The sequence below is a fragment of the Astyanax mexicanus genome, chromosome 7, assembly GCF_023375975.1.
Source record: "Astyanax mexicanus isolate ESR-SI-001 chromosome 7, AstMex3_surface, whole genome shotgun sequence".
Taxonomy (NCBI): domain Eukaryota; kingdom Metazoa; phylum Chordata; class Actinopteri; order Characiformes; family Acestrorhamphidae; genus Astyanax; species Astyanax mexicanus.
In genome coordinates this window covers 10,969,991-10,993,231 of record NC_064414.1, presented here as the reverse complement: position 1 = coordinate 10,993,231, position 23,241 = coordinate 10,969,991, and the positions used below count along the sequence as shown (strand labels likewise).

Below are 23,241 nucleotides of genomic sequence, written 5' to 3'. Positions count from 1 at the left end.
ATGAACTGAATATGCATTATTTGAGTTTTTTTGCCAGTAAAAGCTCTAAATGAGAATATTTTTTTCACTGATATTTGGGAAAAAATGTTATCCGTAGTTTATAGAATAAAACGACAATGTTAATTTCACTCAAACATAAACCTATAAATAGCAACATCAGAGAAACTGATTCAGAAACTGAAGTGGCCTCGTTTTTTTCCAAAGCTGTATTTGTGATATTCTTTGTAAATGATAAACTGTCTTTAGAAATGTTCATCATATGCTTTATCATAAAATAAGAAGAAAAAAAAATAAAGATTTGTGCCAAAAAAAGCAAGATATTTCCTACGTACTTGAAACAGAAAATGAGAGATATAGAAGATATACCATAGAAATACTCAAGTCAAGTCAAGTCAAGAGGCTTTTATTGTCATTACATCTGAGTACAGGTACACAGTGTAATGAAATTACGTTCCTGATTTACTCTAAAAGTAAGAAAGGAAAAAAATGAGGAATACTTTAAGTACTGAATGGTTAAATTAATTTATTGCATACATAAAATGAAAACTCGTTGTAATAATACACTGATCATAGTAGACACAAGATTCAGTAGTCTGGACCATGTGCGATACCCGCTGAGGCCAGCGGGGGGAGCCAGTGTCACATCTTTCCTTTATTCAAACATCAAATTTTTATAAATAAAGTGGACCTCTCAGAGATATTTTAACTAGCAAACATGCTGAATACTGTTTTAACAACACAGCATTAATAACATATAGTAATTATATTAAAATAATTAAAAATGACTTTTTATTCTAAAATGAGAATAAAACATTACTTTATTCACATTCTTTATTATTAAATAAAGAATAATCATATATATAACAAAGCTGGATTCACTGTATTACAGTTGTTTTTTCCGATATCAAATAAAACATTAATATCATCATGTACAGTAAATGTCATCAAAGCTTTGAAAAAAAATGCACATCTTGACTGCATTTTCTCAGTAAAAAAAAAGAAGAAAAAATAATATATATATATATATTTTTTTTTTTTTTTTTTTTTTTTTAAGAAATGAAGGCCAGTCAAACCAAAAAAAAATGAAGAACTTTAAAAGTTTTCTCAAGTTCAGTCTCAAATGTAATGTGTAATGATGAAACTGGAACTTCCCACCATCCCAGAAAAGGATGAGTAAGAGTTACCTCTGTTGCACAGGATATGTTCATCAGATTTACCAGCATCAGAAACAGCTCCCCAGATAAAAGCCACACAAAATGCTTGACATATTTTGTATTTTGGTAAGTTGATAAGTTTCTACATGATTTGGTAAGTGTTCCTTCATAGTCTGGATCATTTCAGGGTTCATTTACAGTGAAGGAAAAAAAAATAAACTATGTGTGCAAACTTTTAATTGGTATTTTAAATACTGCTGACCGTTCTTTAAACCCTGCAAAGCATCCAGCTCAGAGCAGCATCTGCTGGTATCTGGTTTCAGATGGTCTAAGCTGGGGTCTTTTGATTAAACTTAATCAAAGGTAAAAAACAAACCCTGAACTGATTATGCTGTATGACCATCTCAGCTCTTGTCTAGTATAATGTATATTTTCAGGGGTCATTATCAGCCTTTATCAGACTTGATTTGCCTTTTTTGTACCTCATACCTTTCAAAAGACATTTTTTGACTATTGTATTAATTAGACTTCAGATAATTCATACATCATATTTCTCCAGCTTAATCACTTTTTTTGCTCTCCTTTCATGTATTTAAGGGAAAACTAATATTTGATGGGAACGTGGTTGATCTGGAGTTGCAACTATGTTTTGAACTGTTCATGGTGACCTTGTTGTTGTCCTGTTTCAAATATAAGTAAAATTATTTTAATTACTGTAATATTTTATCATGACATTGTGGACAGTTTCAGCTTGACCTCTTTAAGCACAGTATGGAGATAATATGATACATATTAACTGAAATTAATATCATTATATGCTGAACATGATGCAGTGAGGGTCTTTAGTTCCTTATCCCAAGATGGTTATCCCAAGATGACAAGATGGACAGGAAATTGTAAGACATGTTTAAATAGTTTGTTGCATTTTAGACAACAGCTAAATGAATAATTGATATGCCTAAGTTAACATGTGTGGACATCACATTTTGGGTTGTCTAGACCACAAAACTTATGAGGCCATTATAAAGTCACCTAGTGGTGGTAGAAGAGCTTAATGTTTAAAGTTTCTGTTTTGTTTAGAAATGTAAAAGAACAGTAAATGCAGTAAATGTTTAAGTTTTTTACTTTGTTATGTCTTTGTGTTAAAGCAGCTTTGTTTTGCACTCAGGCAAAAATATGCTGCTGTGTTCAGGCATAAAATAAATGTTTTGCACATCATTACTTATTGTGACTTCATTGTTTTCTATCGAAATATAAAACTAAAGTCCTCATATGTGGACATAATTTTTCTCAAAAAGTACACAATGTAAAAATATATATATTTTTTTTGTTTTTACACTAATCAGGTGCCAATTAGCCCACATAGCAAAGAGAAATAAAAAAATGTATGCCATGCAAGAGGTTAGGAGGTTAAACATACTTTTTATTTTATTATTATTTCTATTGTATTATTTAAACTTTTAAATTCAGCTTAAACAGGCAGGACTGCAGACATGGCAATCAAAAAAATTATAAAACATTTAAAAGGATTACTTAATAAAACGTTTATTAAGTTGATCTTAATAAACATATTGTTACACAGTGTTTTGTATGAAATTTAAACAACTATGCTGCAACGCAAAAGTCTGTAATTATATATATATATATATATATATATATATATATATATATATATATATATATATATATATATATATATATATTACTAATCAACAAGTAAATAACCCTGTTCATAACAGAAGCAGTGGTGGCTCAGTGAGTATGAGCACTGGGTAATTGGTGAATGGAGAGATGTATAGTAAGAAAGTAGACCTACACTTTACTATTGTACTTAAGTACTGAATATTTTAAACCTGTGTTTAACATTAATTTAAAAGCTATTTAAGCAGTTAAAGGAAGCTTAGACAAAGTAAGGGAGCTCTAAGGGAGTTTTTCATCAGTTGTAACAAGCGCTATACATATAAATTTGATTTCATGATTTGATTTGATTTGAGCTAAAATTAGTTGTTTGGCATTGACAGAGAGGATTTGGTATTTTTTTGTGCTGCCGTAGCTTGCAAGGGCACAACCCACATACTCAGCTCAACTGGTCTATTTAAAATGGAAATTATCAGGCTTTCCAACAGTATAAGATTTACTATAAAGAAGATTATTTAAAACTGAGAGATAATATATTAAACACAAATATATTTTATTTTTGTGTCATATTTACACAACCCAATACTTGTACTTTCACTTTCAGTACTTAAGTAGATGTAACCCACATTATCACTGCGGAAGATGCTCTGCACTGTCACTGGGTTTAATGAAGCTACTCATCATTAGGTGAATCAAGCGATCAAGCTGTTCCACTTCTTTCTGTAAAAAATACTGAACACAGTACTGTACTTTTACTTTCAGTTCTTGAGTAGTACATTTAAAAAATATTTGCTTAAGTACCAAAAATGCTGAATACTTTAGTATGGGGCTCAAAAGAACAGTTTAAGTCAAAGAAGTCATAGAACACTTGTACTTTTACTCATGTCTCATTCGTTTTTCAGGGGGACGTCTGTGAAAAATATTTTACACTACTACTTAGTGATAAAACTCCATCCGGACTCCAATTAAAAAAACAGGAGGAGCAGTGAGTTTCTTGGCTTTCTTGGTCACATGACATCATGTTCAGTAGCTCCTCCATTTCCACTCGCTCTTGTGTTCATGTGGATCTCCATGGAAACGTGCACCCAATGTGTAATAACAGTGCATGGCAGCAGACAAATAGCTATTTTATTAAATGGGAAGAGACGAAACTCAGAAATGTGCATCCGGACGGGACTAAAATTACCGGAGTTCAGCCAAAAACTGTAAAAAAATCAGCCTGTAATTTTCTCAGAGGACGTCTGAGTAAAACACATAAATGGTCGTTAAAATCACCCCAGGACCCCCTGAGAAACTGATACTATCTGGATAGGGCTTATGTCTCTTGTACTTTATTCAGGTCAGGTTATATGTGGGTGTAGAGCGCCCTCTTCTGGTCACAGTACAACAGTGAAGCTCCGCCCCCCTTCCCAGAGAGATTCCACAGCGACCGTTACACAGAGAGAGAGAGAGAGAGAGAGAGAGAGAGAGAGAGAGTGAGAGAGACAGAGACAGAGAGGGTGGGTGGGTGTGTACTGTAGCGGTCACTCCCCCTCCCTCAGTGCGGGTTGGAGAGCTGTTCTCTCGGCAGTCCCTCGGCGGAGGTCCGGGGCTGTAGCGGTTAGCGGTGGTGGTGATGGCGGCGGATCGCGGCGCGCTGCGGGCCATGGCGCTGCTAAGTCCGGCCTGCGGGGGAGCGGCGCCAGCGGGATCAGGAGTAGGAGCGACCGTAAGCGGCGTGATGAGCACGAGCTCCACGGCGGTGGGTCTCGGCCTCGTTCCTGTGCCCATGAACCTGTTCGCCACATGGGAGATTGACCGGTCCTCGCCGAGCTGCGTGCCGAGGTAGGGTGAGGGCTGACCCGGGGGATTATCAGGTAGCTGTCGGTATCTGCCTGTGGTAGTGCTGGACAGCGCGCGGGACTGTCTGTCTCTCTGCATGTGTGTGTGTGTGTTTGTTTGTTTGTGTGAGTGTGTGTTTATCTCCTCCGAGAGAAGCGAGTGTTTGCTGAGTTTGGGATTAACACAGTTTACGGCTGGTTTATATTTACTCTATTGTTGAACTGCTTGGTTTTTATGTTGCACAAAGTTTAGATCAGTTAGTTAGGGGACTAAGCACCCAGTCTGCACCCCTCTTTAATTTTTTCGTGGAATAATCTGTGTGTGTTTGGGAGCAAAGGCTGTCAGAAGTCCTGCCGGCTCCAGATTTAGTGGGTATGTGTAGGCTAGCTTGTGGTGCGTCTCGACAGGGGCAGCAAACTTACCAAAATTGCCCTGAAGGTGGCGCTATAGAGCAGGGTTTCTATACTTTACTAGTCTTTTAAATGAACCTCAAATATTTCTTTTTCTTACTGCCCTGTTGGGTCTATTAAGCCCCGCCCCCAACATTTTGGAGTTAATTGGTAAAACATGTGAAAACTAATTAAGTGAACTGAGCTGCATTCCATTCATACCAGTATGTTCCTACTCACTACAGAATAATGGCAGGCCAGTACTCACAATATCAAGGTCAAAACTATTGAGAAAGTTCAGTATGCCGTTTAGTATCTAAAGGACTAATATACAACACCAGTCAAAACTTCGGACACACCTTCTCATTCAGTGATTTTTTTTCTTAATTGTAAATGAATAGTCCAGACTATGAAGGAACACACAAGGAACCGTCTTGAGGCTGGTAACTCTCATGAACGTATCCTTTACAACCGAGGTAAATCTTGGCTCTCTTTCGTTCCTGGGGCGGTCCTGATGAGAGCCAGGTTCATCGTAATGTTTTAGATGGTCTTTTCAACTTCACTTGAGGACACTTGTGAGATTGACTGCATTTCATTTCATTCATGACTTCAAGTCATTTTTTCTTTAGTTTTTCTTAGATAGTTCTTGAAATAATATGGATTAGAACATTACTCAGTCTATTCACTGTCCAACTCTACCTCTCTTTACAACTTTGCAACTGATGCTTTCAAACACCTTAAGAGGCAAGAAGTTCAAGTAATTAACACTTGATAAGTTTAGCACAGCTGTTAAATGAACATTATTCCAGAGCTGATTGAGAGAATCCAGCCAAGATGTACAAAGCTGTCATGTAAGCAAGAGGTGCCACTTTTAAGAATCCAAAATATAAAACATATTTTGGTTTGTTTAACACTTCTTTGTTTACTAAATTATTCCATATGTTTTTCTTCTTAGTTTAGATGACTTTAGTATTAATTTGCAATGCAGAACATTTTAAAATAATGAAAAGAAAACATTTAATTTAAGCTGTGTCGAAACTTTTGGCTGGTACTCTGTGTACATCATATTTTCTGTAAGAACTCATAAAATGATGTGGACATCTTACAAGATATTATAAGGAAACATGCTTAGTTAAAACATCTTTTGACAGCAGAGCTTTAGCCAGTCTCTTCTTTCTTGATTTTCCCGCTACAGAACGAGCAGGAATCTGCAGGAATTTGGGTTTTAACCCCTGATCCCACCAGCTCCCCATTCCCCTGTCCTGTTTCCAAACAGAGTTGCCAGATATAGAACACAAAAGAAGGCAAACGTAGCATACTGCAACCTCAGCATTCTTCATAAAACCTCCATGAGCAGAGATGGAGTTAAACGTGAGCAAATTTGTGTCTAATAGGTTGAGACAGTTAAGAATTTAACGTGACTACAAGACAGATGATGAGCTGATTAATTTTCTCATGAAGAGATTTGCAGTAAGCACCTAAATAACCATAACTAGGTCATTTAGGATAACCATTAGTAGGGATAGGCATTTTAAGTAATTTCAGTATTCGAGTGCTCACATTATTTTATCAGGATCTATAGTAACTCCTGTGTATTTCAAAGCTGTGCTTTTAGAGCCTTTTAGAGATAACACACAGCTATTAAAACATTAAGATAGTTAATAGGTGGCAGAATCAAATAAAATTCACATGAGCGGGCTTATAATGTGCAAACAATAAAAACATTGCAAACGTGTACATTAGCTATTCAGTTAAAAGAGCATGACCCATTGTTACTGGCCACTGGAAACATTTTTGAACTTGTCTTGCACTCTTTCATGTGGGTTCAGTGTCTTTAGACTGGCAACCCACCTGAGCTTTGCTTCTGGGGAGAAGAATTAAGAATCACTGGGTGGACATCACCAACAAAACATCTGAATCTCTTCCCTCACTGAGAGCTGAATCGCTTCACTCACTGAGAGCTAAATCTCTTCCCTCACTAAGAGCTGAATCGCTTCATTCACTGAGAGCTAAATCTCTTCCCTCACTGAGAGCTGAATCGCTTCCCTCACTAAGAGCTCAATCGCTTCACTCACTGAGAGCTGAATCGCTTCACTCACTGAGAGCTCAATCGCTTCACTCAGTGAGAGCTGAATCGCTTCACTCAGTGAGAGCTGAATCGCTTCACTCGCTGAGAGCTGAATCGCTTCACTCACTGAGAGCTGAATCTCTTCCCGTACTGAGAGCTGAATCTCTTCCATCGCTGAGAGCTGAATCGCTTCACTCAGTGAGAGCTGAATCGCTTCACTCGCTGAGAGCTGAATCGCTTCACTCGCTGAGAGCTGAATCGCTTCACTCACTGAGAGCTGAATCGCTTCCATCGCTGAGAGCTGAATCGCTTCACTCACTGAGAGCTAAATCTCTTCCCTCACTAAGAGCTGAATCGCTTCACTCACTGAGAGCTAAATCTCTTCCCTCACTGAGAGCTGAATCTCTTCCCTCACTGAGAGCTGAATCGCTTCACTCACTGAGAGCTCAATCGCTTCACTCACTGAGAGCTGAATCGCTTCACTCACTGAGAGCTGAATCGCTTCACTCACTGAGAGCTGAATCGCTTCACTCACTGAGAGCTGAATCGCTTCCCTCACTGAAAGCTGAATCGCTTCACTCACTGAGAGCTGAATCTCTTCACTCACTGAGAGCTGAATCGCTTCACTCACTGAGAGCTGAATCGCTTCACTCACTGATGGTTGAATCGCTTCACTCACTGATGGTTGAATCGCTTCCCTCACTGAGAGCTGAATCGCTTCACTCACTGAGAGCTGAATCGCTTCACTCACTGATGGTTGAATCGCTTCCCTCACTGAGAGCTGAATCTGTTCCCTCACTGAGAGCTGAATCTGTTCCCTCACTGAGAGCTGAATCTGTTCCCTCACTGAGAGCTGAATCGCTTCACTCACTGAGAGCTGAATCGCTTCACTCACTGAGAGCTGAATCGCTTCACTCACTGAGAGCTGAATCGCTTCACTCACTGAGAGCTGAATCGCTTCACTCACTGAGAGCTGAAGCGCTTCACTCACTGAGAGCTGAATCGCTTCACTCACTGAGAGCTGAATCTGTTCCCTCACTGAGAGCTGAATCGCTTCACTCACTGAGAGCTGAATCTGTTCCCTCACTGAGAGCTGAATCTGTTCCCTCACTGAGAGCTGAATCTGTTCCCTCACTGAGAGCTGAATCTGTTCCCTCACTGAGAGCTGAATCTGTTCCCTCACTGAGAGCTGAGTCGTGTCCCTCACTTAAAACTGAATCGTGTCCCTCACTGAGCGCTGAATTGCTTTCCTCACTGAAAGCTGATGAAAAGATACTTAAGCTTTACTAAATCAAATGTGGTACATATTTGTGTCTTAATAAAGGCCAAATCATTACATTAAGTAAGTAAAATTATTAAAACTTATTTTTGTCTGCAGCATAGAATACAGCACAACACCTGGAAAGGCGACTCGCCAAACGTACAGCATTGACCAAACCAATCAGTGTGAAGTAAGACAAAGCCCATGTAGGTGACAAATACCATATATAGAAACGTTTTTGAGTGTATATATATATATATATATATATATATATATATATATATATATATATATATATATATATATATATATGCCATTAGTCTGAGTTTTATTGCATGCACTGCGTTAGTTATTACTCATCAGAATGGCCCAGGCACACAGCTTGATTTTTGCTGCTAGGGAAATCTACGGCCTGATTAGAGAACAGCCCAATGTAGAACCTGCACACGATCATCACCATCAGTAAGCTCTGACCTACATCTATACCAGTACACCTCTCCCTCTTTCTTCTTTTTTTTCTTTCGCTCTTTACCTCTTTCTTTCTTTCTCTCTCTTTAAAATGCTCTTTAAAGCTAAAACACTGTTTAGCCATAACATTAGAACGTTAGACAGGAGATGTGTAATATTGCTTATCTTCATCTACATTGGCATGACAAATTTTGATTGAGTGTTGTTTCCAGTGATTCTTGCCATATCCCATGAAGGCTAAAGATTGCTTGCTGCACTGACCTGTGGGATATGAGTTTGGGGTCATCTGCATTGAATGTTTTTGAGTCATGTCATCTGCTGGTGTTGGTCCAGTGTGTTATATCAAGTTCAAACTCAGTGCATTGTTTTCCCATAAAATCTTACAGCACTTTATGCTCCCATCTGCTGACAACTTTTATGGAGATGCGGATTTCATTTTCCAGCAGGACTTGGCACACTGCCCACACTGCCAAAAGTACCAATTGGACTATAATATTCTAATTTTCGGAGACACTAATTTTTGAGTTTTTATTCGCTGTAAGTCATAATCATCAACAATAAAAGAAATAAAGGCTTAAAATAGATCAGCTACACTTAAACATTTGCTCTTCTGCTGTTCAGTAAACAGGCCAGCACACATCAGCTTCAGAAATCTGATGTATCTAAAGATCTGTGTGATACTGATTGTGTTTTTTAAAGCAGTTATCTTCCCATACCTCTGTTCACCTCTGCATTTACCCCATGTTAATTAGTGGTGTTGTTGATGATGATGGGGTCAGAGTGAGGTCGCTCTTGTTGGGTCGGTCAGGCTGTGTTGGGGTTTGTTAATGGTTGTCTGTTAACTGCTGTTCTTCACCCAAAAACACCCATTTTTGTTCACCGGATGTCATTAATGTAGCTTCCGGCGCTGTGAATGGACAGGACAGATCAATGCAGTTTCCACTATTTAATGCACAAGAGCTGCTTTTAGCCTGGTTGCAGATGTGCAGCAGCTTCATTGCCAGTGATTAACACAGACGCCTCCAGGTCTGACCTGCGGGTTTAAAGGGCAGGGAATATGGAAGTGTTTGGATGCTGGTATTAAGGTCAAGGACAGGTTTGCCAATATGAGACACTTTTACTTCAACCCTGCCTAACCAACCTAATTGATAATTGCTGCTAAATCACTAATCAATAACCATATTGATTACTATGTTAACAGCTTGTCACATGGTAGTAGTATTGGGGTCACTAGCAAGCAAGTAGAAATGTTGGTTATTTAAACTTTACTGGAGTATTTGTTTGTCTGACAATTTTCAGACATTTTCACACATTTATCTAAACTTTCTACTCCTTACATTTTAAACATAGCCTTGAGTCTTCTAATTCATTTCAGCTTTTTATCATTGAAAAACCCTATCCAGATAAATCTCTCCTTCCAGATAGAGTGAATCTGATTGTAGTTGCATGAGAAGTATATAAACATAGATCATTCCGACGCCCTATTGGTTTATATGCAATCAATCACACCTGCACATGGCGCACCCACAGTCTAGCAAGACAATAGCAGACGTACAGGGGTTGGACAATGAAACTGAAACACCTGGTTTTAGACTACAATAATTTATTGTCCTGACGGACAGTTCTGTTGGAAACAGGAGAGTTGAGGTGCACATTGAATTCTGCCGTGATTTGAGCAGCCGTGGTTTTATTTTTTTTGGATACAATCCGGGTTAGCACCCGAACATCCCTTTCAGACAGCTTCCTCTTGCATCCACAGTTAATCCTGTTGGATGTAGTTCGTTCTTCTTGGTGGTATGCTGACATTACCCTGGATACCGTGGCTCTTGATACATCACAAAGACTTGCTGTCTTGGTCACAGATTCACCAGCAAGACGTGCACCAACAATTTGTCCTTTTTTGAACTCTGGTATGTCACCCATAATGTTGTGTGCATTGCAATATTTTAAGCAAAACTGTGCTCTTACCCTGCTAATGGAACCTTTACACTCTGCTCTTACTGGTGCAATGTGCAGTTAATGAAGATTGTTTACCAGGCTGCTCCAATTTAGCCATGAAACCTCCCACACTAAAATGACAGGTGTTTCAGTTTCATTGTATAAAGATGATTCGTGCAGAGACTCAAGAGAACTTGAGATAAACGTCCAACTAAGCTTCTTTAATTAATTTTCATTCTACTAAAATACATTAATTTATAGACATATATGCAGCTAAAACAGGGAGCTTAGTGTGTCCCATCTTTATCAACATTAACATACTAATATAACATTATAGTCATTATGGCTTTTAGAAAAATGTGTTTTGAACCTGTGATTCAGCCTAAGCTTTTTTTTATAATGTTATGTTTTCCCCTTACATTACTTTTGCTTTTATACTTTAAGTAGTTTTGAAAACAGTACTTTTAATATAATAAAAAGCATTTGCCTAAGGCTGGCATATTTACATTTAAAATAATGATGTTAATAATATATATTAGTAAGTTGCGATAATATTTGCACCTTATTATTACAGAGCAACATATAAAAGCTATTAATGTAAAAATGTCTTAGAGTGTAGTGACAATTTAAGACACATTTGAGTAGCCTAGAATCGCCTAAAAAAAAAAAAAAAACGTCGGGTTTGTGTAATGTTAAATGCATTTACAGCATCTGTCACTGACTGATGTTCATTAAAATTGAATTGAACTGTACACTTTGAAATACTTTAATGCTATGATAATGAATGCTAATTTATCTAACTAATCATATAGAATATGCTTTGTTAGATTTTTTTTTAGTCTGACAGCATTTATAAAAACCTAAAAATCCAGAATGTGATTAAAAAACAATATAAAATATAACAGATTTTATAGGGCCCTACAAGCAGTTTGAAGTATAAATACTAAAATATCATTTAGCATTAAGTAAATCCACAATCTTTAATAATCTAATTCGACATATGACTACTCCTGATCCTATATGTATATTTCTATCATTGATTTTGGCTGTTAATATTGATATCAGAAAACCCCAGAACATTAAAACTCAGTGCATATATATATTTGTTTCTAATAAATATTGAGGATGTCGTCTGTCCTGCTTCAGAAAAAGAACAGTCCAAAGAAATAATTAAAAACCCAATATTTCCATGACCTTCTTGTCCGTGATGTGTATCACCATATTAACATAAACACACAGTCCTGCTGCTTACGGCCGTGTGTGACAGGGCAGTGCTGGAGATTGAGGAGTAAAGCGGGAGGCTCGGCTGGCTGTTGTTGGTGGCTGATTTTTGGAGGCATTGGGAGGAGGGTGGAGGGTGAGGAGGCTCACTAATCTGATTTCATAACTGCTAAAGAAGATGAGCGTAATCTGGTGCTGCGTGTTTAATCCCAGCAGAGGGGTTCTACAGCAGTCCGTCCACACACTAACAACACAATAACACACACACACGCACACATACACACAGACACACAGACATCACACAGCACCTGTTTATTAGTTGATTTATCATCAGGAATAATCATCAAGATATGATTTTGTCAGTTCTTTTGCTAATTTGATGGTAATCCCAAGCATCACAGTGCTCTAAATGTGGAACGTTATTTGACGTATACAGAAACTTAAATTTGGTCAATTTGACCCTGAACATTACAGAACAGTTAATAACATGGTTATAAGCTAGGGCTAATATTAAAGCTGATACCCGTAAGTTTTGGGATTGAGGGCCCTCTTTGGTAAAAGAGTGGGTAATTGCACCGAGCATGCAGAAGAATCATTTTAAACTGGGCGGTTGTGATGCGGTCTCTCTTCAGAGCGGATGAATCCGATTCCAGGTTATGTACAGTCAAAGACACAGCACACTCAGTCAGGAACTTCACTCATTTGTTTCTTTGCTTTAACTATAAGTGAATGAGCTACTGATCTCTAAGTTTCCCCTTCTGAAGTCTACATTGCTCCACCAGCCGCTCGCGTTCGGTAAAAACGAGTCGGATCCTCTTTCAGAGGCTGTACGTGTGACATAAGTACATAAAGATGCGTGACATGGCCAGAAGAACTCCAATGAAAGCGACCTGACGCCCAAGTTTTTTGAATGAATATATAAGGCTTAGCAGGGATGGTGTTTCCAGCACACTGCTACCATTAAACACAATATTTTGTCTCTTCTCCACTCAGAAATTCTTCTGCTTTCAGTTTAAAAAGAAAATAATATGGACTCCCACTTTAACGGTAGTCTCTGCCTACTGAGGCCTGAGACATTTGCTCCCCTCTCATCACGCCCGACTACTGGTGTCGTGTGTCCAGGAAATCACTAAGGACAGAAATGGGTTTATAATCACACTGGTTAGGGGTGGGAATCTCTAAGCATTGATTTAGAATCATTCATGTCGATCAAGATTTAGATGCATCTTAGAGTCAAAACTGTCTCCAAGCTTTATTACAAAGTTGTAATGAGTTCTAAACACATTTATAATGACTTATTAATACAGACTTTATCAAAAATGTTACTAATAATCCTATTTTATCACTAGTCAGTAGGGGTGTGACGAGATCTCGTGGCACGAGATCTCGCAAGATTAAAATGGACGATATTTCTTGTCAGGCTTAAACCTGTCTCGCGGGGCAAAAAAACAGTTGAGTGTGGACTTTTTAAGAGGGATCTGGCAACCCAGTAGCGATATCGATAGAGTATGATGGCTGAGCAGTGAGAGCAGCTCTCAGCAGAAGAGGAAAATTCGGGCATTTGCATAGAAGATGCTTCTGCTACTTTTAAGTTGTATGTGAGGCTGCATATTGGCTCCAGTGGAAACAATAAACGGTAACAGAGTGACCAACAAGACACAAACCATATATAAATATTGTAAGTAAATCCTACACGTGACTGTTTCATAGGCAGGTGTACTAATCCCTTAGCTCTGTACTGTATTAAAAAAAATGTTCTGTCTCTGTTTGCACTTCAAGCATAGTCTTAATATGACTGGTTATGGTTATGCATAGTTAAATTACAAGAGATTTAGGAGAAAAAAAAACAAACCATAGTCTTAATATGACTGGTTGTGGTTTGCACTTATTGTTTGCACTATAAAAGACCTAGAAAAGTTTTATTTTTATTTTTTATTCTTATTTCTATTTCTTATAGAGTCAATGTGTGAGAGAAACCAGTCTGTTAAGTTTGCGTTATATGATTTTGTCAAATAAAACTCTAGTTTTCAAGATATTTTTCATCTTTGACGTTTTCTTTAAAATTTTATTTTTAAATCTTGTGTCGTCTCGTTCTCTTGAACCCAGTATCGTGTCTCGTCTCGTCTCGTGATATTAGTGTCTAGTCACACCCCAATTAGTCAGAACCTTTTTTAGATGTAAGCAAATCTTAAAACCCCAGTTTTTAAGAGAACAGAGGAAAGCCTGGCTGGCCGCACTGCATTGTGGGAGCTGTGTTTGTTGTGTTTAACTGTGAACGGCAGGAGATTCCATGAGGAGAATCTCCTCCAGAACTGCAGAGACGTCCACATGCAGGCAGGACCCGGGCTGAGTAAATAGGCCATGTGCAGAACAGACATGGTGCTCTCTCTCTCCTGGTGTATCTCTCTTTCTCTCTGCTCAGGCATTTCCTGTGCAGTGTGTGCCAGCAGCAGTGGATCACAGTGTGTGTGTGTGTGTGAGTGTTTTGTGCTGATCTGAACAGAGCAGGTCAGGGTCTACAAACAGCACCTTCTCAAACCCAGAGCTGGACAGAAAGGTCAGACTGCCGAGGTCACCTCGAGCCGCACCATGTGACTTTACTCATCGTTATGCGGGGTAAGGCTGCACGATATATCGTTTAAGCATCGTCATCATGCACAATAGTCACATTGCAGGATGTGCAATGTCACTTAAGGCAATTAAATCAAACACGTCATGTTGCAATGTTTTGATACTTGACACAAGAAGTAGATACACAGCATTGTCTCTGTGTCTGTGTAAGTGACAGGCTGCTGCTGCCTGAGAAGCGCGAGGGGAAGGGGGAGCCCAAGGTACCTCAGTCCAGCACAATCAATCCACAGCTCGGAAAAAAAGTTCCTCTCGTCCTAGAATTAGTCCTGAGTACAGAATAATTTATTCAGCATAAGTGATAAAACTCCCTAAAACTCTGGATAAAAGGTGAAAAAACCTTCAAGAGCAGCAACTATAGCCCTTTTAAATATATTAATACTGTAGCTTAAATTATCATCTTTATGCACACTGAATTTAATTTATTTGTTAACTAGAGGAAGAAGGGAATTGTAACTGATGTTAATACTATACTGCCTCTAATGGCTTCCATAATAACAAACTGTATATTGATATTAAACTTGTTTCTTAGTTGTGCAATAGAGCTTTTGAGAAATATCTCTTTGGAATACTTAAACATTAAGTATTTTAGGTCCATTTATGAGGTTTATAACTTATTTAAAATATTTAGTTTTGTAAAGGAAGTTGTGTTAAAGTTGCTGGCGTATATTTTTTAAGGTCTATTTTTTACATTCTTCAGCTGTTTTTCTGATAATGCCGTCTGAATTCTTTATGTATTGTGTAATTATGTGGGACAAAGTAAACCCAATATTAATCAAAGCCTTAATTTAAAGCCTTAGTGTTTTATATTATATGAACTCTTAACAGTACAGTAAGTCACGGACCTATATAAAAGCCCTGTCATTCATAAAAAAATACTGTCATACTGCCCAGCACTAGTGTGCAATATGTACAATATTTAGTGTTCTATATCTAGTTTTATGTTGGTACAATTTGTAGCATGTTTGCATTTTGACATTTATATCATACTGTTCCTACCATGTGGTTCTGGAGGAACGTCATTTTGTTCATCTGTTCTACTTGTACTCTGATGGAATGACAATAAAAGCCTAGTGACTTCACCTTACAGCCACACAGTGTTCAGTGCAGGTTTTATTTAAATGATCACCAGTCAAGTCCTTTTTTTTGATTAGGGAGAGATCAGATAGACAGAAAGTATATCTAAAAATCACATTCAAATCAAATTCATTTTGATTTTCATCTTTGATATCCTTTTGTACTCAACACAAAACTATGCAGGAACTGCTGATGTTGAACTTTGTCAGCAATGTTACTTTAGATCCTAGGGCTAAACTTAACAACACAGCAAAATAACATCATTTACAGATCACCTGATCCGGCTGAATACTACAGCTTCCTCTGGCTCTGTTTACCATCACTGTAGATCATTCAAGTTTCTCTAGTTCATTCAAGTTTCATACTGAACCCTCTCTGAATGAGTATATTCACATCCTTTTGGATTTGTGGAATTTTAAATGGCTCTTTTAATAATGTTCAGGTCTTTTGTTGTTGTTATTCTATAAGTGTGGTACATCACTGCTGTGTATTTATAGTGCTGCATAGTGCCGGAGAGCCCAGTGTGAGAGACAACCATGACATGGTCTTTTGTCCCACTGAGCTCTGTCCTGCAGCTCCACACTCCTAAAGCCCTGGTTTTAAGCTATATATAAACCTCTCTTTCTCTTTCTATCTCTCTCTCTCTCTCTCTGTCTCTCTCTCCCCCCATTCAGCTCAGGCGATGTAATGTTTATTGTGGAGAGCCGTTAGCTCCTGTCTGTAGAGCCACTGCTTGGTCCATTGCCCTGCAGCGCTTTACCTACTGCTATCATTACTGATCCCGCTTCCAGATGTAGGATCTATTCTCCAACTGATTTTTGCAGTGGCGTGGGATGTGCTGAATGTATCAGAGGTTATCAGCTGACCAAACTTTAACTGACTGAACTGTTTAAATAGTTTAAGAAACAAGCTTAACTTTTTTCTCACCTGCTAAAATTGACATGACTAACATGCCAGAAACTACAGCTAATAATCAGCTCTGGCAAACAGGTTTAGCACCATCTAAAGCCCTATCTGGACGGGATTAGTTTCTCTGGGGGACGTCTGTGAAAAATATTTCACACTTCTACTCAGTGATAAAACTCTTGCATCCAGACTGCAATTGAAAAAAAGAGGAGAACCAGTGAGTTTTAGGCTTTCTCTGTCACATGACATGACCGTGCGTAATAATGGAAAAATAGCCATTTTATTATATGCGCGGTGTCGAAACTCCGGACGGGACTACAATTACCGGAGAACCACGTAGTTCAGCGAAAAACCGTAGCTAATTCAGCCTGTAATTTTCTCATCGGGAATAAAGTCACAGCCACCCCCCCCTAAAAAGAGAAAATTGCCCCAGGCTTTTAGGGCTGCAACTAATGATTAATTTAATTTATTAATTTTTCTGATTAATAGCAAGGCTCTAGACTAACCTTTTTCTTGTGTGCACAAGCCCAAAAGTTAGGTGTGCCCACATTTTCTACCACATTGCATTTAACATTGCAGATTTACAGGTTGACTTTTTTTAAATCGCTATATTCATATAGGCAGTATGTAACTTTATTTGAAATAAAGATACATGTATATTTATTTTTTCCAAAATGGCGATCCAGGTATATGGAAAATATGTTATTAATTTATAGTTTTAATCGGGGTGCCGACTGGTCCAGCTGTCTAAAGTGCTGCCACTATGATTGAGAGATCGCTGGTTCACATCCCGATCATGCAGCTGCCAGAGCCCTGAGAGAGCACAATTGGCCTTGCTCTCTCTGGGTGGGTAGATGGCGCTCCTAGGGTGATGTCGATCAGCACAAGGTGTCTGTGAGCTGATGTATCAGAACCGAGTCTCTGCTTTTTCTCGGAGCTCGCTGGCAACTCAGCAATGCTACATTATCAGCAGTTCCAACGCCGTGCTACCAATTGAATATTTTAAGCTTACAGTGTTAAAAAAGCTTTATACTGCACAAATATACGCACTGGTTCACAACACAGAACCTTCTAGCTATATATACTTTCTTGCTCCTACGCCAGACACATTCTGACCAATCAAAGGAGACAACACACTTGCATGGTTTGTTGCAACACCCTCTGTTGATGTATGATGTGACGTTTTGACGGTTTACTAAAACTGCTGGAAATGCGGGCTGGTTCACTGAAAAGCACCACAGTTCTTATTACCGCAAAAGGAACTGGTTCAAGAACCAGAGTTTTTTGGTGGAGGAGCGCTAGAAAAGATGGCTTAAAGAACAGTAAAAGATTGGGCAAGATCAGGCGAAAACATTGCTTAGGTGTTTAGAACAGTGACGAGACCTCAGAGTGTTTAGAGGATGGTGCTAGATTCCTGCTTAATACGTTCGTAAACTTGAATTACTTTTCCTATTTCACAGAAATATGCCAGTTTTGTTTTGTTCTGTTTGCAAATGTTTGTGATATATAATCTCAACTGACTTGCTTAGCAGCAATTGAAGGGGCTTCTGAAAGGGGCGACATGTCTGTTTTGCTGTTGAGTTCCAATGTCAAGTCATTCTACATCATATACATATATATAACACTTAAAATGGGCCCTCAGCTGGGCGGGTATAGATCAGGCTAATGCTCACTGATTGGTGGCAGAGGCTCAATGACTTTTGGGGAAAGACATTGGTAAGGGTGGTGGTTGTTATTATTATTAGCATTAAGATAATTAGTCCAATTAGCAGCATCTGCACTTCACAACATCTGTACATTCTGTATTGAGCGCCCTCTTATGAATGCATGAGGAATCTGCAGTTCTGTATTTGACCTTTCTTTTCATCTTGAAAATGTAATGTATTTATAATCCAAACAAAGGGAAAAGTGGAGCCGAGCTGACGGCCCTGTAGCCCCTGCAGGCAGGAGACCACTCAGCCCCCAATGCAGCCCACCATACCAACATTACGCACAGGCTTTTACCCCCGTCTCTCTGCTGAAAGGTTCCGCTGTGTTGCATAAGAGCATTACCTGCTTCTGCATAACTGAGTCTGAATAAAGAGGCAGCATGTTTAAACCTGTTTCTGCTGCATTTTTAATAGAGAACAGGAGAGGAACCGACCCAAAGCTGGTTCTACAATACAGTCACTGAGTTTACTCAGTCAGCCCGAGGCTCCTGCAGGGGTTTAGGGTACTGAAATAAAATAAAATAAAGAAACTCTCTTATCTGCTCTTTCATTTACGTCATACAGCTCTTCCACTTCAGTAGAGATTCTATAAGGTGAGTAACAACAGAACTCTTGATTATTACTATATTTTTTGCACTATAAGGCGCACATAAAATTCTTGAATTTTCCCAAACATCGACAGTGCCCCTTATAATCTGGTGCACCTTTTGTATGGATTTTACCTGTCAGGTTGTAAGGAGCAGTAAAGCCATTCTGCTGAAGTACAGCGCTATAAAGGAGTTTCAGTGAAGTTTCTCCAGCACCAAGGCTGGAGCAGTATTAGCATTAGCCACTAGCCACAGGGCTAGCTCTTTCTCTGTTCAGAGGTGAGTATATCGGACTGTTTTCAGGAGAGAAATCTAGAAGAGTAATCCAGTCTTATATATAAACTATACTGTAGTTTTGTTTGTGATTGATTTCGTTTTTTTTTTTTTTTTAACTGAGGGGGAAAAGTGTGAATGTGCAGACTTCAGTGTGCCACAGCAGTTTTTGTGAGTAGAGAATATAAATACTGTTTTAATTAAAAGTATAACATGAAACAAAAATTAAGTTGAGGAATTAATATTTTTATTTATGACTATCCCTTAAATGATGAGTCATGTCATTAGGTTAGGACATACGCTGTCTCTTTATTATATTGTTCTCATTTTTGCTCACCCCATTGTTTAACTCATGTTGGCGCCCAGGCAAACAAAACACTGACCGTCTCTATCCAGAGAGAGAGAGAGAGAGGGATGTATTGTGAGGGACGGAGTGAGAGATAAGAAAATCAACACTGCACTGAAACGTAAACAGTGCTCAGCACCGCTGTGGACAGGCCGTGTGTGTTCTGACCCGTTCCTGCTGTCTGGCAGCCGCTGTGTTTAGGAATGCAGCTCTGGCCCGGTTCTCTTATCACCAAGGAAACACTCCACGACTCTTCCAAACCAGCCATTCAACACAGAGATCTGCCCACCGAGTTCTTCCCACTTCAAGAGAGAGTAGAGAGCGGCCAGGTTCACCAGATTAGCCCCAGAATACAAGTCTAAATGTAGTTTGTAGTGAATACTATGTAGAAGTAAATAAATATGTTCAGAACCTTGTATGTTTATGTATGTCACTAGATCAGTGCACAGTAGCATTAGCTCACATTCAGCATTAATCTTATTACTACTTTTAAATGATCTCGTAATTCAGAGGATCTACTGATGTTCAGAGAGAAAATAAACCATATTTTCTGCACTATTAGGCGCACTAAAAATGATTTAATTTCCCAAAAAAATCGTCAGTGTGTCTTACAATCCAGTGTGCCTTATGTATGAATTTTACCAGTCAGATTGTAAGGAGCAGTAATGTCACTTCTTTGAAGTACAGTGTTTCAGTTTAGTTCTCCAGCACCAAGGCTGGAGCAGCATTAGCACTAGCCACAAACCGTGCCAAGCACTAACTCACCTCTGAACTAACCCGTTCAGAGGTGAGTATATCTGAAGCAGCATTAGCGTTAGCCTCTAACTGTACTTAACTGCAATATCTACTATTTTCCTTGGCTCACCGGAACACTCTGGGTTCCTCAGAATAGCGCTGTCGTGCGGCATTTATTAGCGCTAACTGTGGCTGCACCCAGCCTTAGTGGAAAATCTGGAAATTGATTAAGAGAAATATGTATAGATTAACATTCAGTGCTCGTTTGACTCTAAAAGATATATTTTTTAAAAATTATAGTTTTGTTTACTTAGCTCATCGTTTCTTAACTTAGTTACCCCCCCCCCCACCACCACCATCCAGCGGCAAGACCTGCTAAATTAGAAGGAAAGCATGGTGACACCCCTGTGTTTTACTGCCATCACTTAATTTGCCTTATAATGTCTTATGAAAATAGACCAAAAAATAGACATTATTGATAGTGCACCTTATAGTGCAAAAAATATGAACAGTACACAGAATAAAACTAGGGTGACCAGACGTCCTCTTTTTCCCGGACATGTCCTACTTTTGAGACCTAAAAAAATGTCTGGGGGGAATTTCAAAATCGTCTGGGATTTTGTTTGACTGCCCACAGTAAAGTGCATTGCCACGCCGTTTCATTCCACTCCATTCCAGGTTTCTCTGTATCGCAAATTAGTCACGCCCTTCTCCTCAGATCTATCTACTTTGTGTTGTGTGTGTGTGTGTGTGTGTGTTTTTGTGTGTGTGAAGAAGAAAGCGGGTGCTTGCCAGGGTACGTTCAGTGTTGAGCAGCAGACCGGGAGAGCAGGCTTTTGACGGAGGAAACGAGGGACAGACTGAGCGGGAATGTGTAGCACATAAATAGGTAGTAACGTTAGTAAAGTTAGGATAACACAGGGACTTTTAGGTGATGGAGGCAAGGTTAGCTCTATTACATGAGAATGATGAGCAATACAGACATCCCAAGTTGCAAAAGTTGATTTCAGGGAAAATGTAACTTTTTCCAGTCGGTTAGCTAGCATTAGGTTAGCTAGCTTCTTTTTACCACATTGCTAATTTTACTAGCTAGCTAGTTAATAATGCGTTGGAATTGATTTCTTCCTCTACCCTGTTTATGCTATTCACTTTATGTTCACACACATTTTGTTTAACACTTGTTCTAGTGGTAGCTAAGAAATGCACTATATTGCCAAAAGTATTCGCACACCCATCCAAATCTCCAAAATCATCCAAATTTAAACTCAGGTTTCAATCAGTTCAATGTCCAAAGGTGTATAAAACTAAGCTGCTACACATGCGGACTGCTTCTACAAACATATTAGTGAAAGAATGGGTCACTCTCAGGAGCTCAGTGAAATCCAGCGGGATAGGGTGAGTTTGGAAATTTCTTTACTAATAAATATTCCACAACTGTTAGTATATATATATATATAAGAGAGAGTGAGAGATGAATAACTAGGACAATGTAACATTTAATTATTGCTTGTTTTGAAGCTTTTTTCCGAAGCTGATGCTGAAGCTGATGGGCAAGTGTCTGTCTGGTCATGTCTTACTATTTTAATTGGGAAGTGGTGGTACAGAACGTTCTGTAACAGTGTTTTATGTTGTGTGATTCAGCACAGATTCAGCTTGATACTGTAGTATCAAAGCCCTAAAGAACGTGTCTCTGGGCGGCAAAGCCACAGGTGAGTGAACGCGAGGAGGACGATGGGAAAGTGGGTCAGCCATGAGAAGTGGATGCACTTTCTGGAAGCAATTTGCTTCTGACAAAACCTTGTGGGGTAAAGGAATGCATATTTGTGTGTGTGCGTGTGTGGTGTGTATGTGTTTGAATGATTTATCATCAGCTGCAGTTTCAGTAAACATCAGCTGTTTTGGAGCCACAAACCCAGCACACTCGAGACACTTTCTCTAATACATCTGCAAACTAGAGACCAGAGCACACAGAGCTGACGGTGCAGATGTGTGCAAACATCTTGCGATTCTACAAATGATATGCATTGCTAATTTTCTAAGTGAAAATAAGGACACGACTACCAATACCTAAACTACAAGTATCTGTTGATACTAGTTAAGACATTTATTAATTATTACAGATTTTTTTGTTAATTAAATTCAGTTTATTTTTATTTACAACATTTCTTTTTATAAAATTTTATTTCTAATTTCATCCAATTTGCAAGACCAATTACCCAACTGTTCCCAACACTAGGACGGACACCATTTCTTTTCAAACTGCCGCTGATGTAGCATTGCTGAGTTGCATCACAGGGCACACGGAGGAAAGCGCAGCAACCCAGCTCTGACACATCAGCTAACAGATGCCTGTGCTGACCAACATTACCTTGGGAGTGATGAGGAGAGAGAGTGCTATCTACTCACTCAAAGAGAGAGTAAAGCCAAATGTGCTCTCTCTCTTAGACTCCGGCTGCTGATGGCAACCAGCATGATCCAGGATTCGAACCGCCAATCTTCAGATCATAATGGCAGTGCCTTAGTCTGCCGGAGCACTCTGAGCCCTGTTTACAATAATAATGTCTTAACTAGTGACAGTTAGTATAGTGTTAGCAACTTAACTACCTAATAGATGCCTAAATATAATAATAATGAATATAAATATTTAAATATTAAATATAATATTTCATGGTATTTTTGTGATAACAATACTCTTGGCAATATGACAAAACACTGAATTTAAAAAATGATTTCAATGATTTGCATACGTTATAATATGAGATATAAACTGAGATTTTGAGATTGAGATTTGTAACAGAAGTCAAAGATCCAGAATGTCATGACACTAATAATGCACTCCAAATATCTATATATCCAGGACAGAAATAAAATAAATAATACTGGACAGATATAATCTGTCTCTAGTAGATATAAAATGGGAAATGAGAACAGTGTGAATTTTTCTTTTGCTACAAACAGCAAAAAAATAGTTCCCTGATGTGATAATTAGGGGTTGATGATATGGCACAATATTTCAGGGTAT

At 38.7% G+C, this 23,241-nt stretch overlaps 1 protein-coding gene across 3 annotated transcripts in view; it reads left to right on the top strand.

Moving 5' to 3' along the window:
- Positions 1-4,185: 4,185 nt before the first annotated feature.
- Positions 4,186-23,241, top strand: part of zmp:0000000755 (phosphofurin acidic cluster sorting protein 1) — a 95,735-nt gene continuing 76,679 nt past the window's right edge. The window contains exon 1 of one of the 3 annotated variants that reach the window (XM_049481693.1): positions 4,186-4,616. In XM_049481693.1, the coding sequence (XP_049337650.1) occupies positions 4,408-4,616 (209 nt within the window). In that variant the 5' untranslated portion in view covers positions 4,186-4,407. The remainder of the gene's footprint in view (positions 4,617-23,241) is intronic. The other 2 variants (XM_049481691.1, XM_049481694.1) reach the window with 2 other exon arrangements.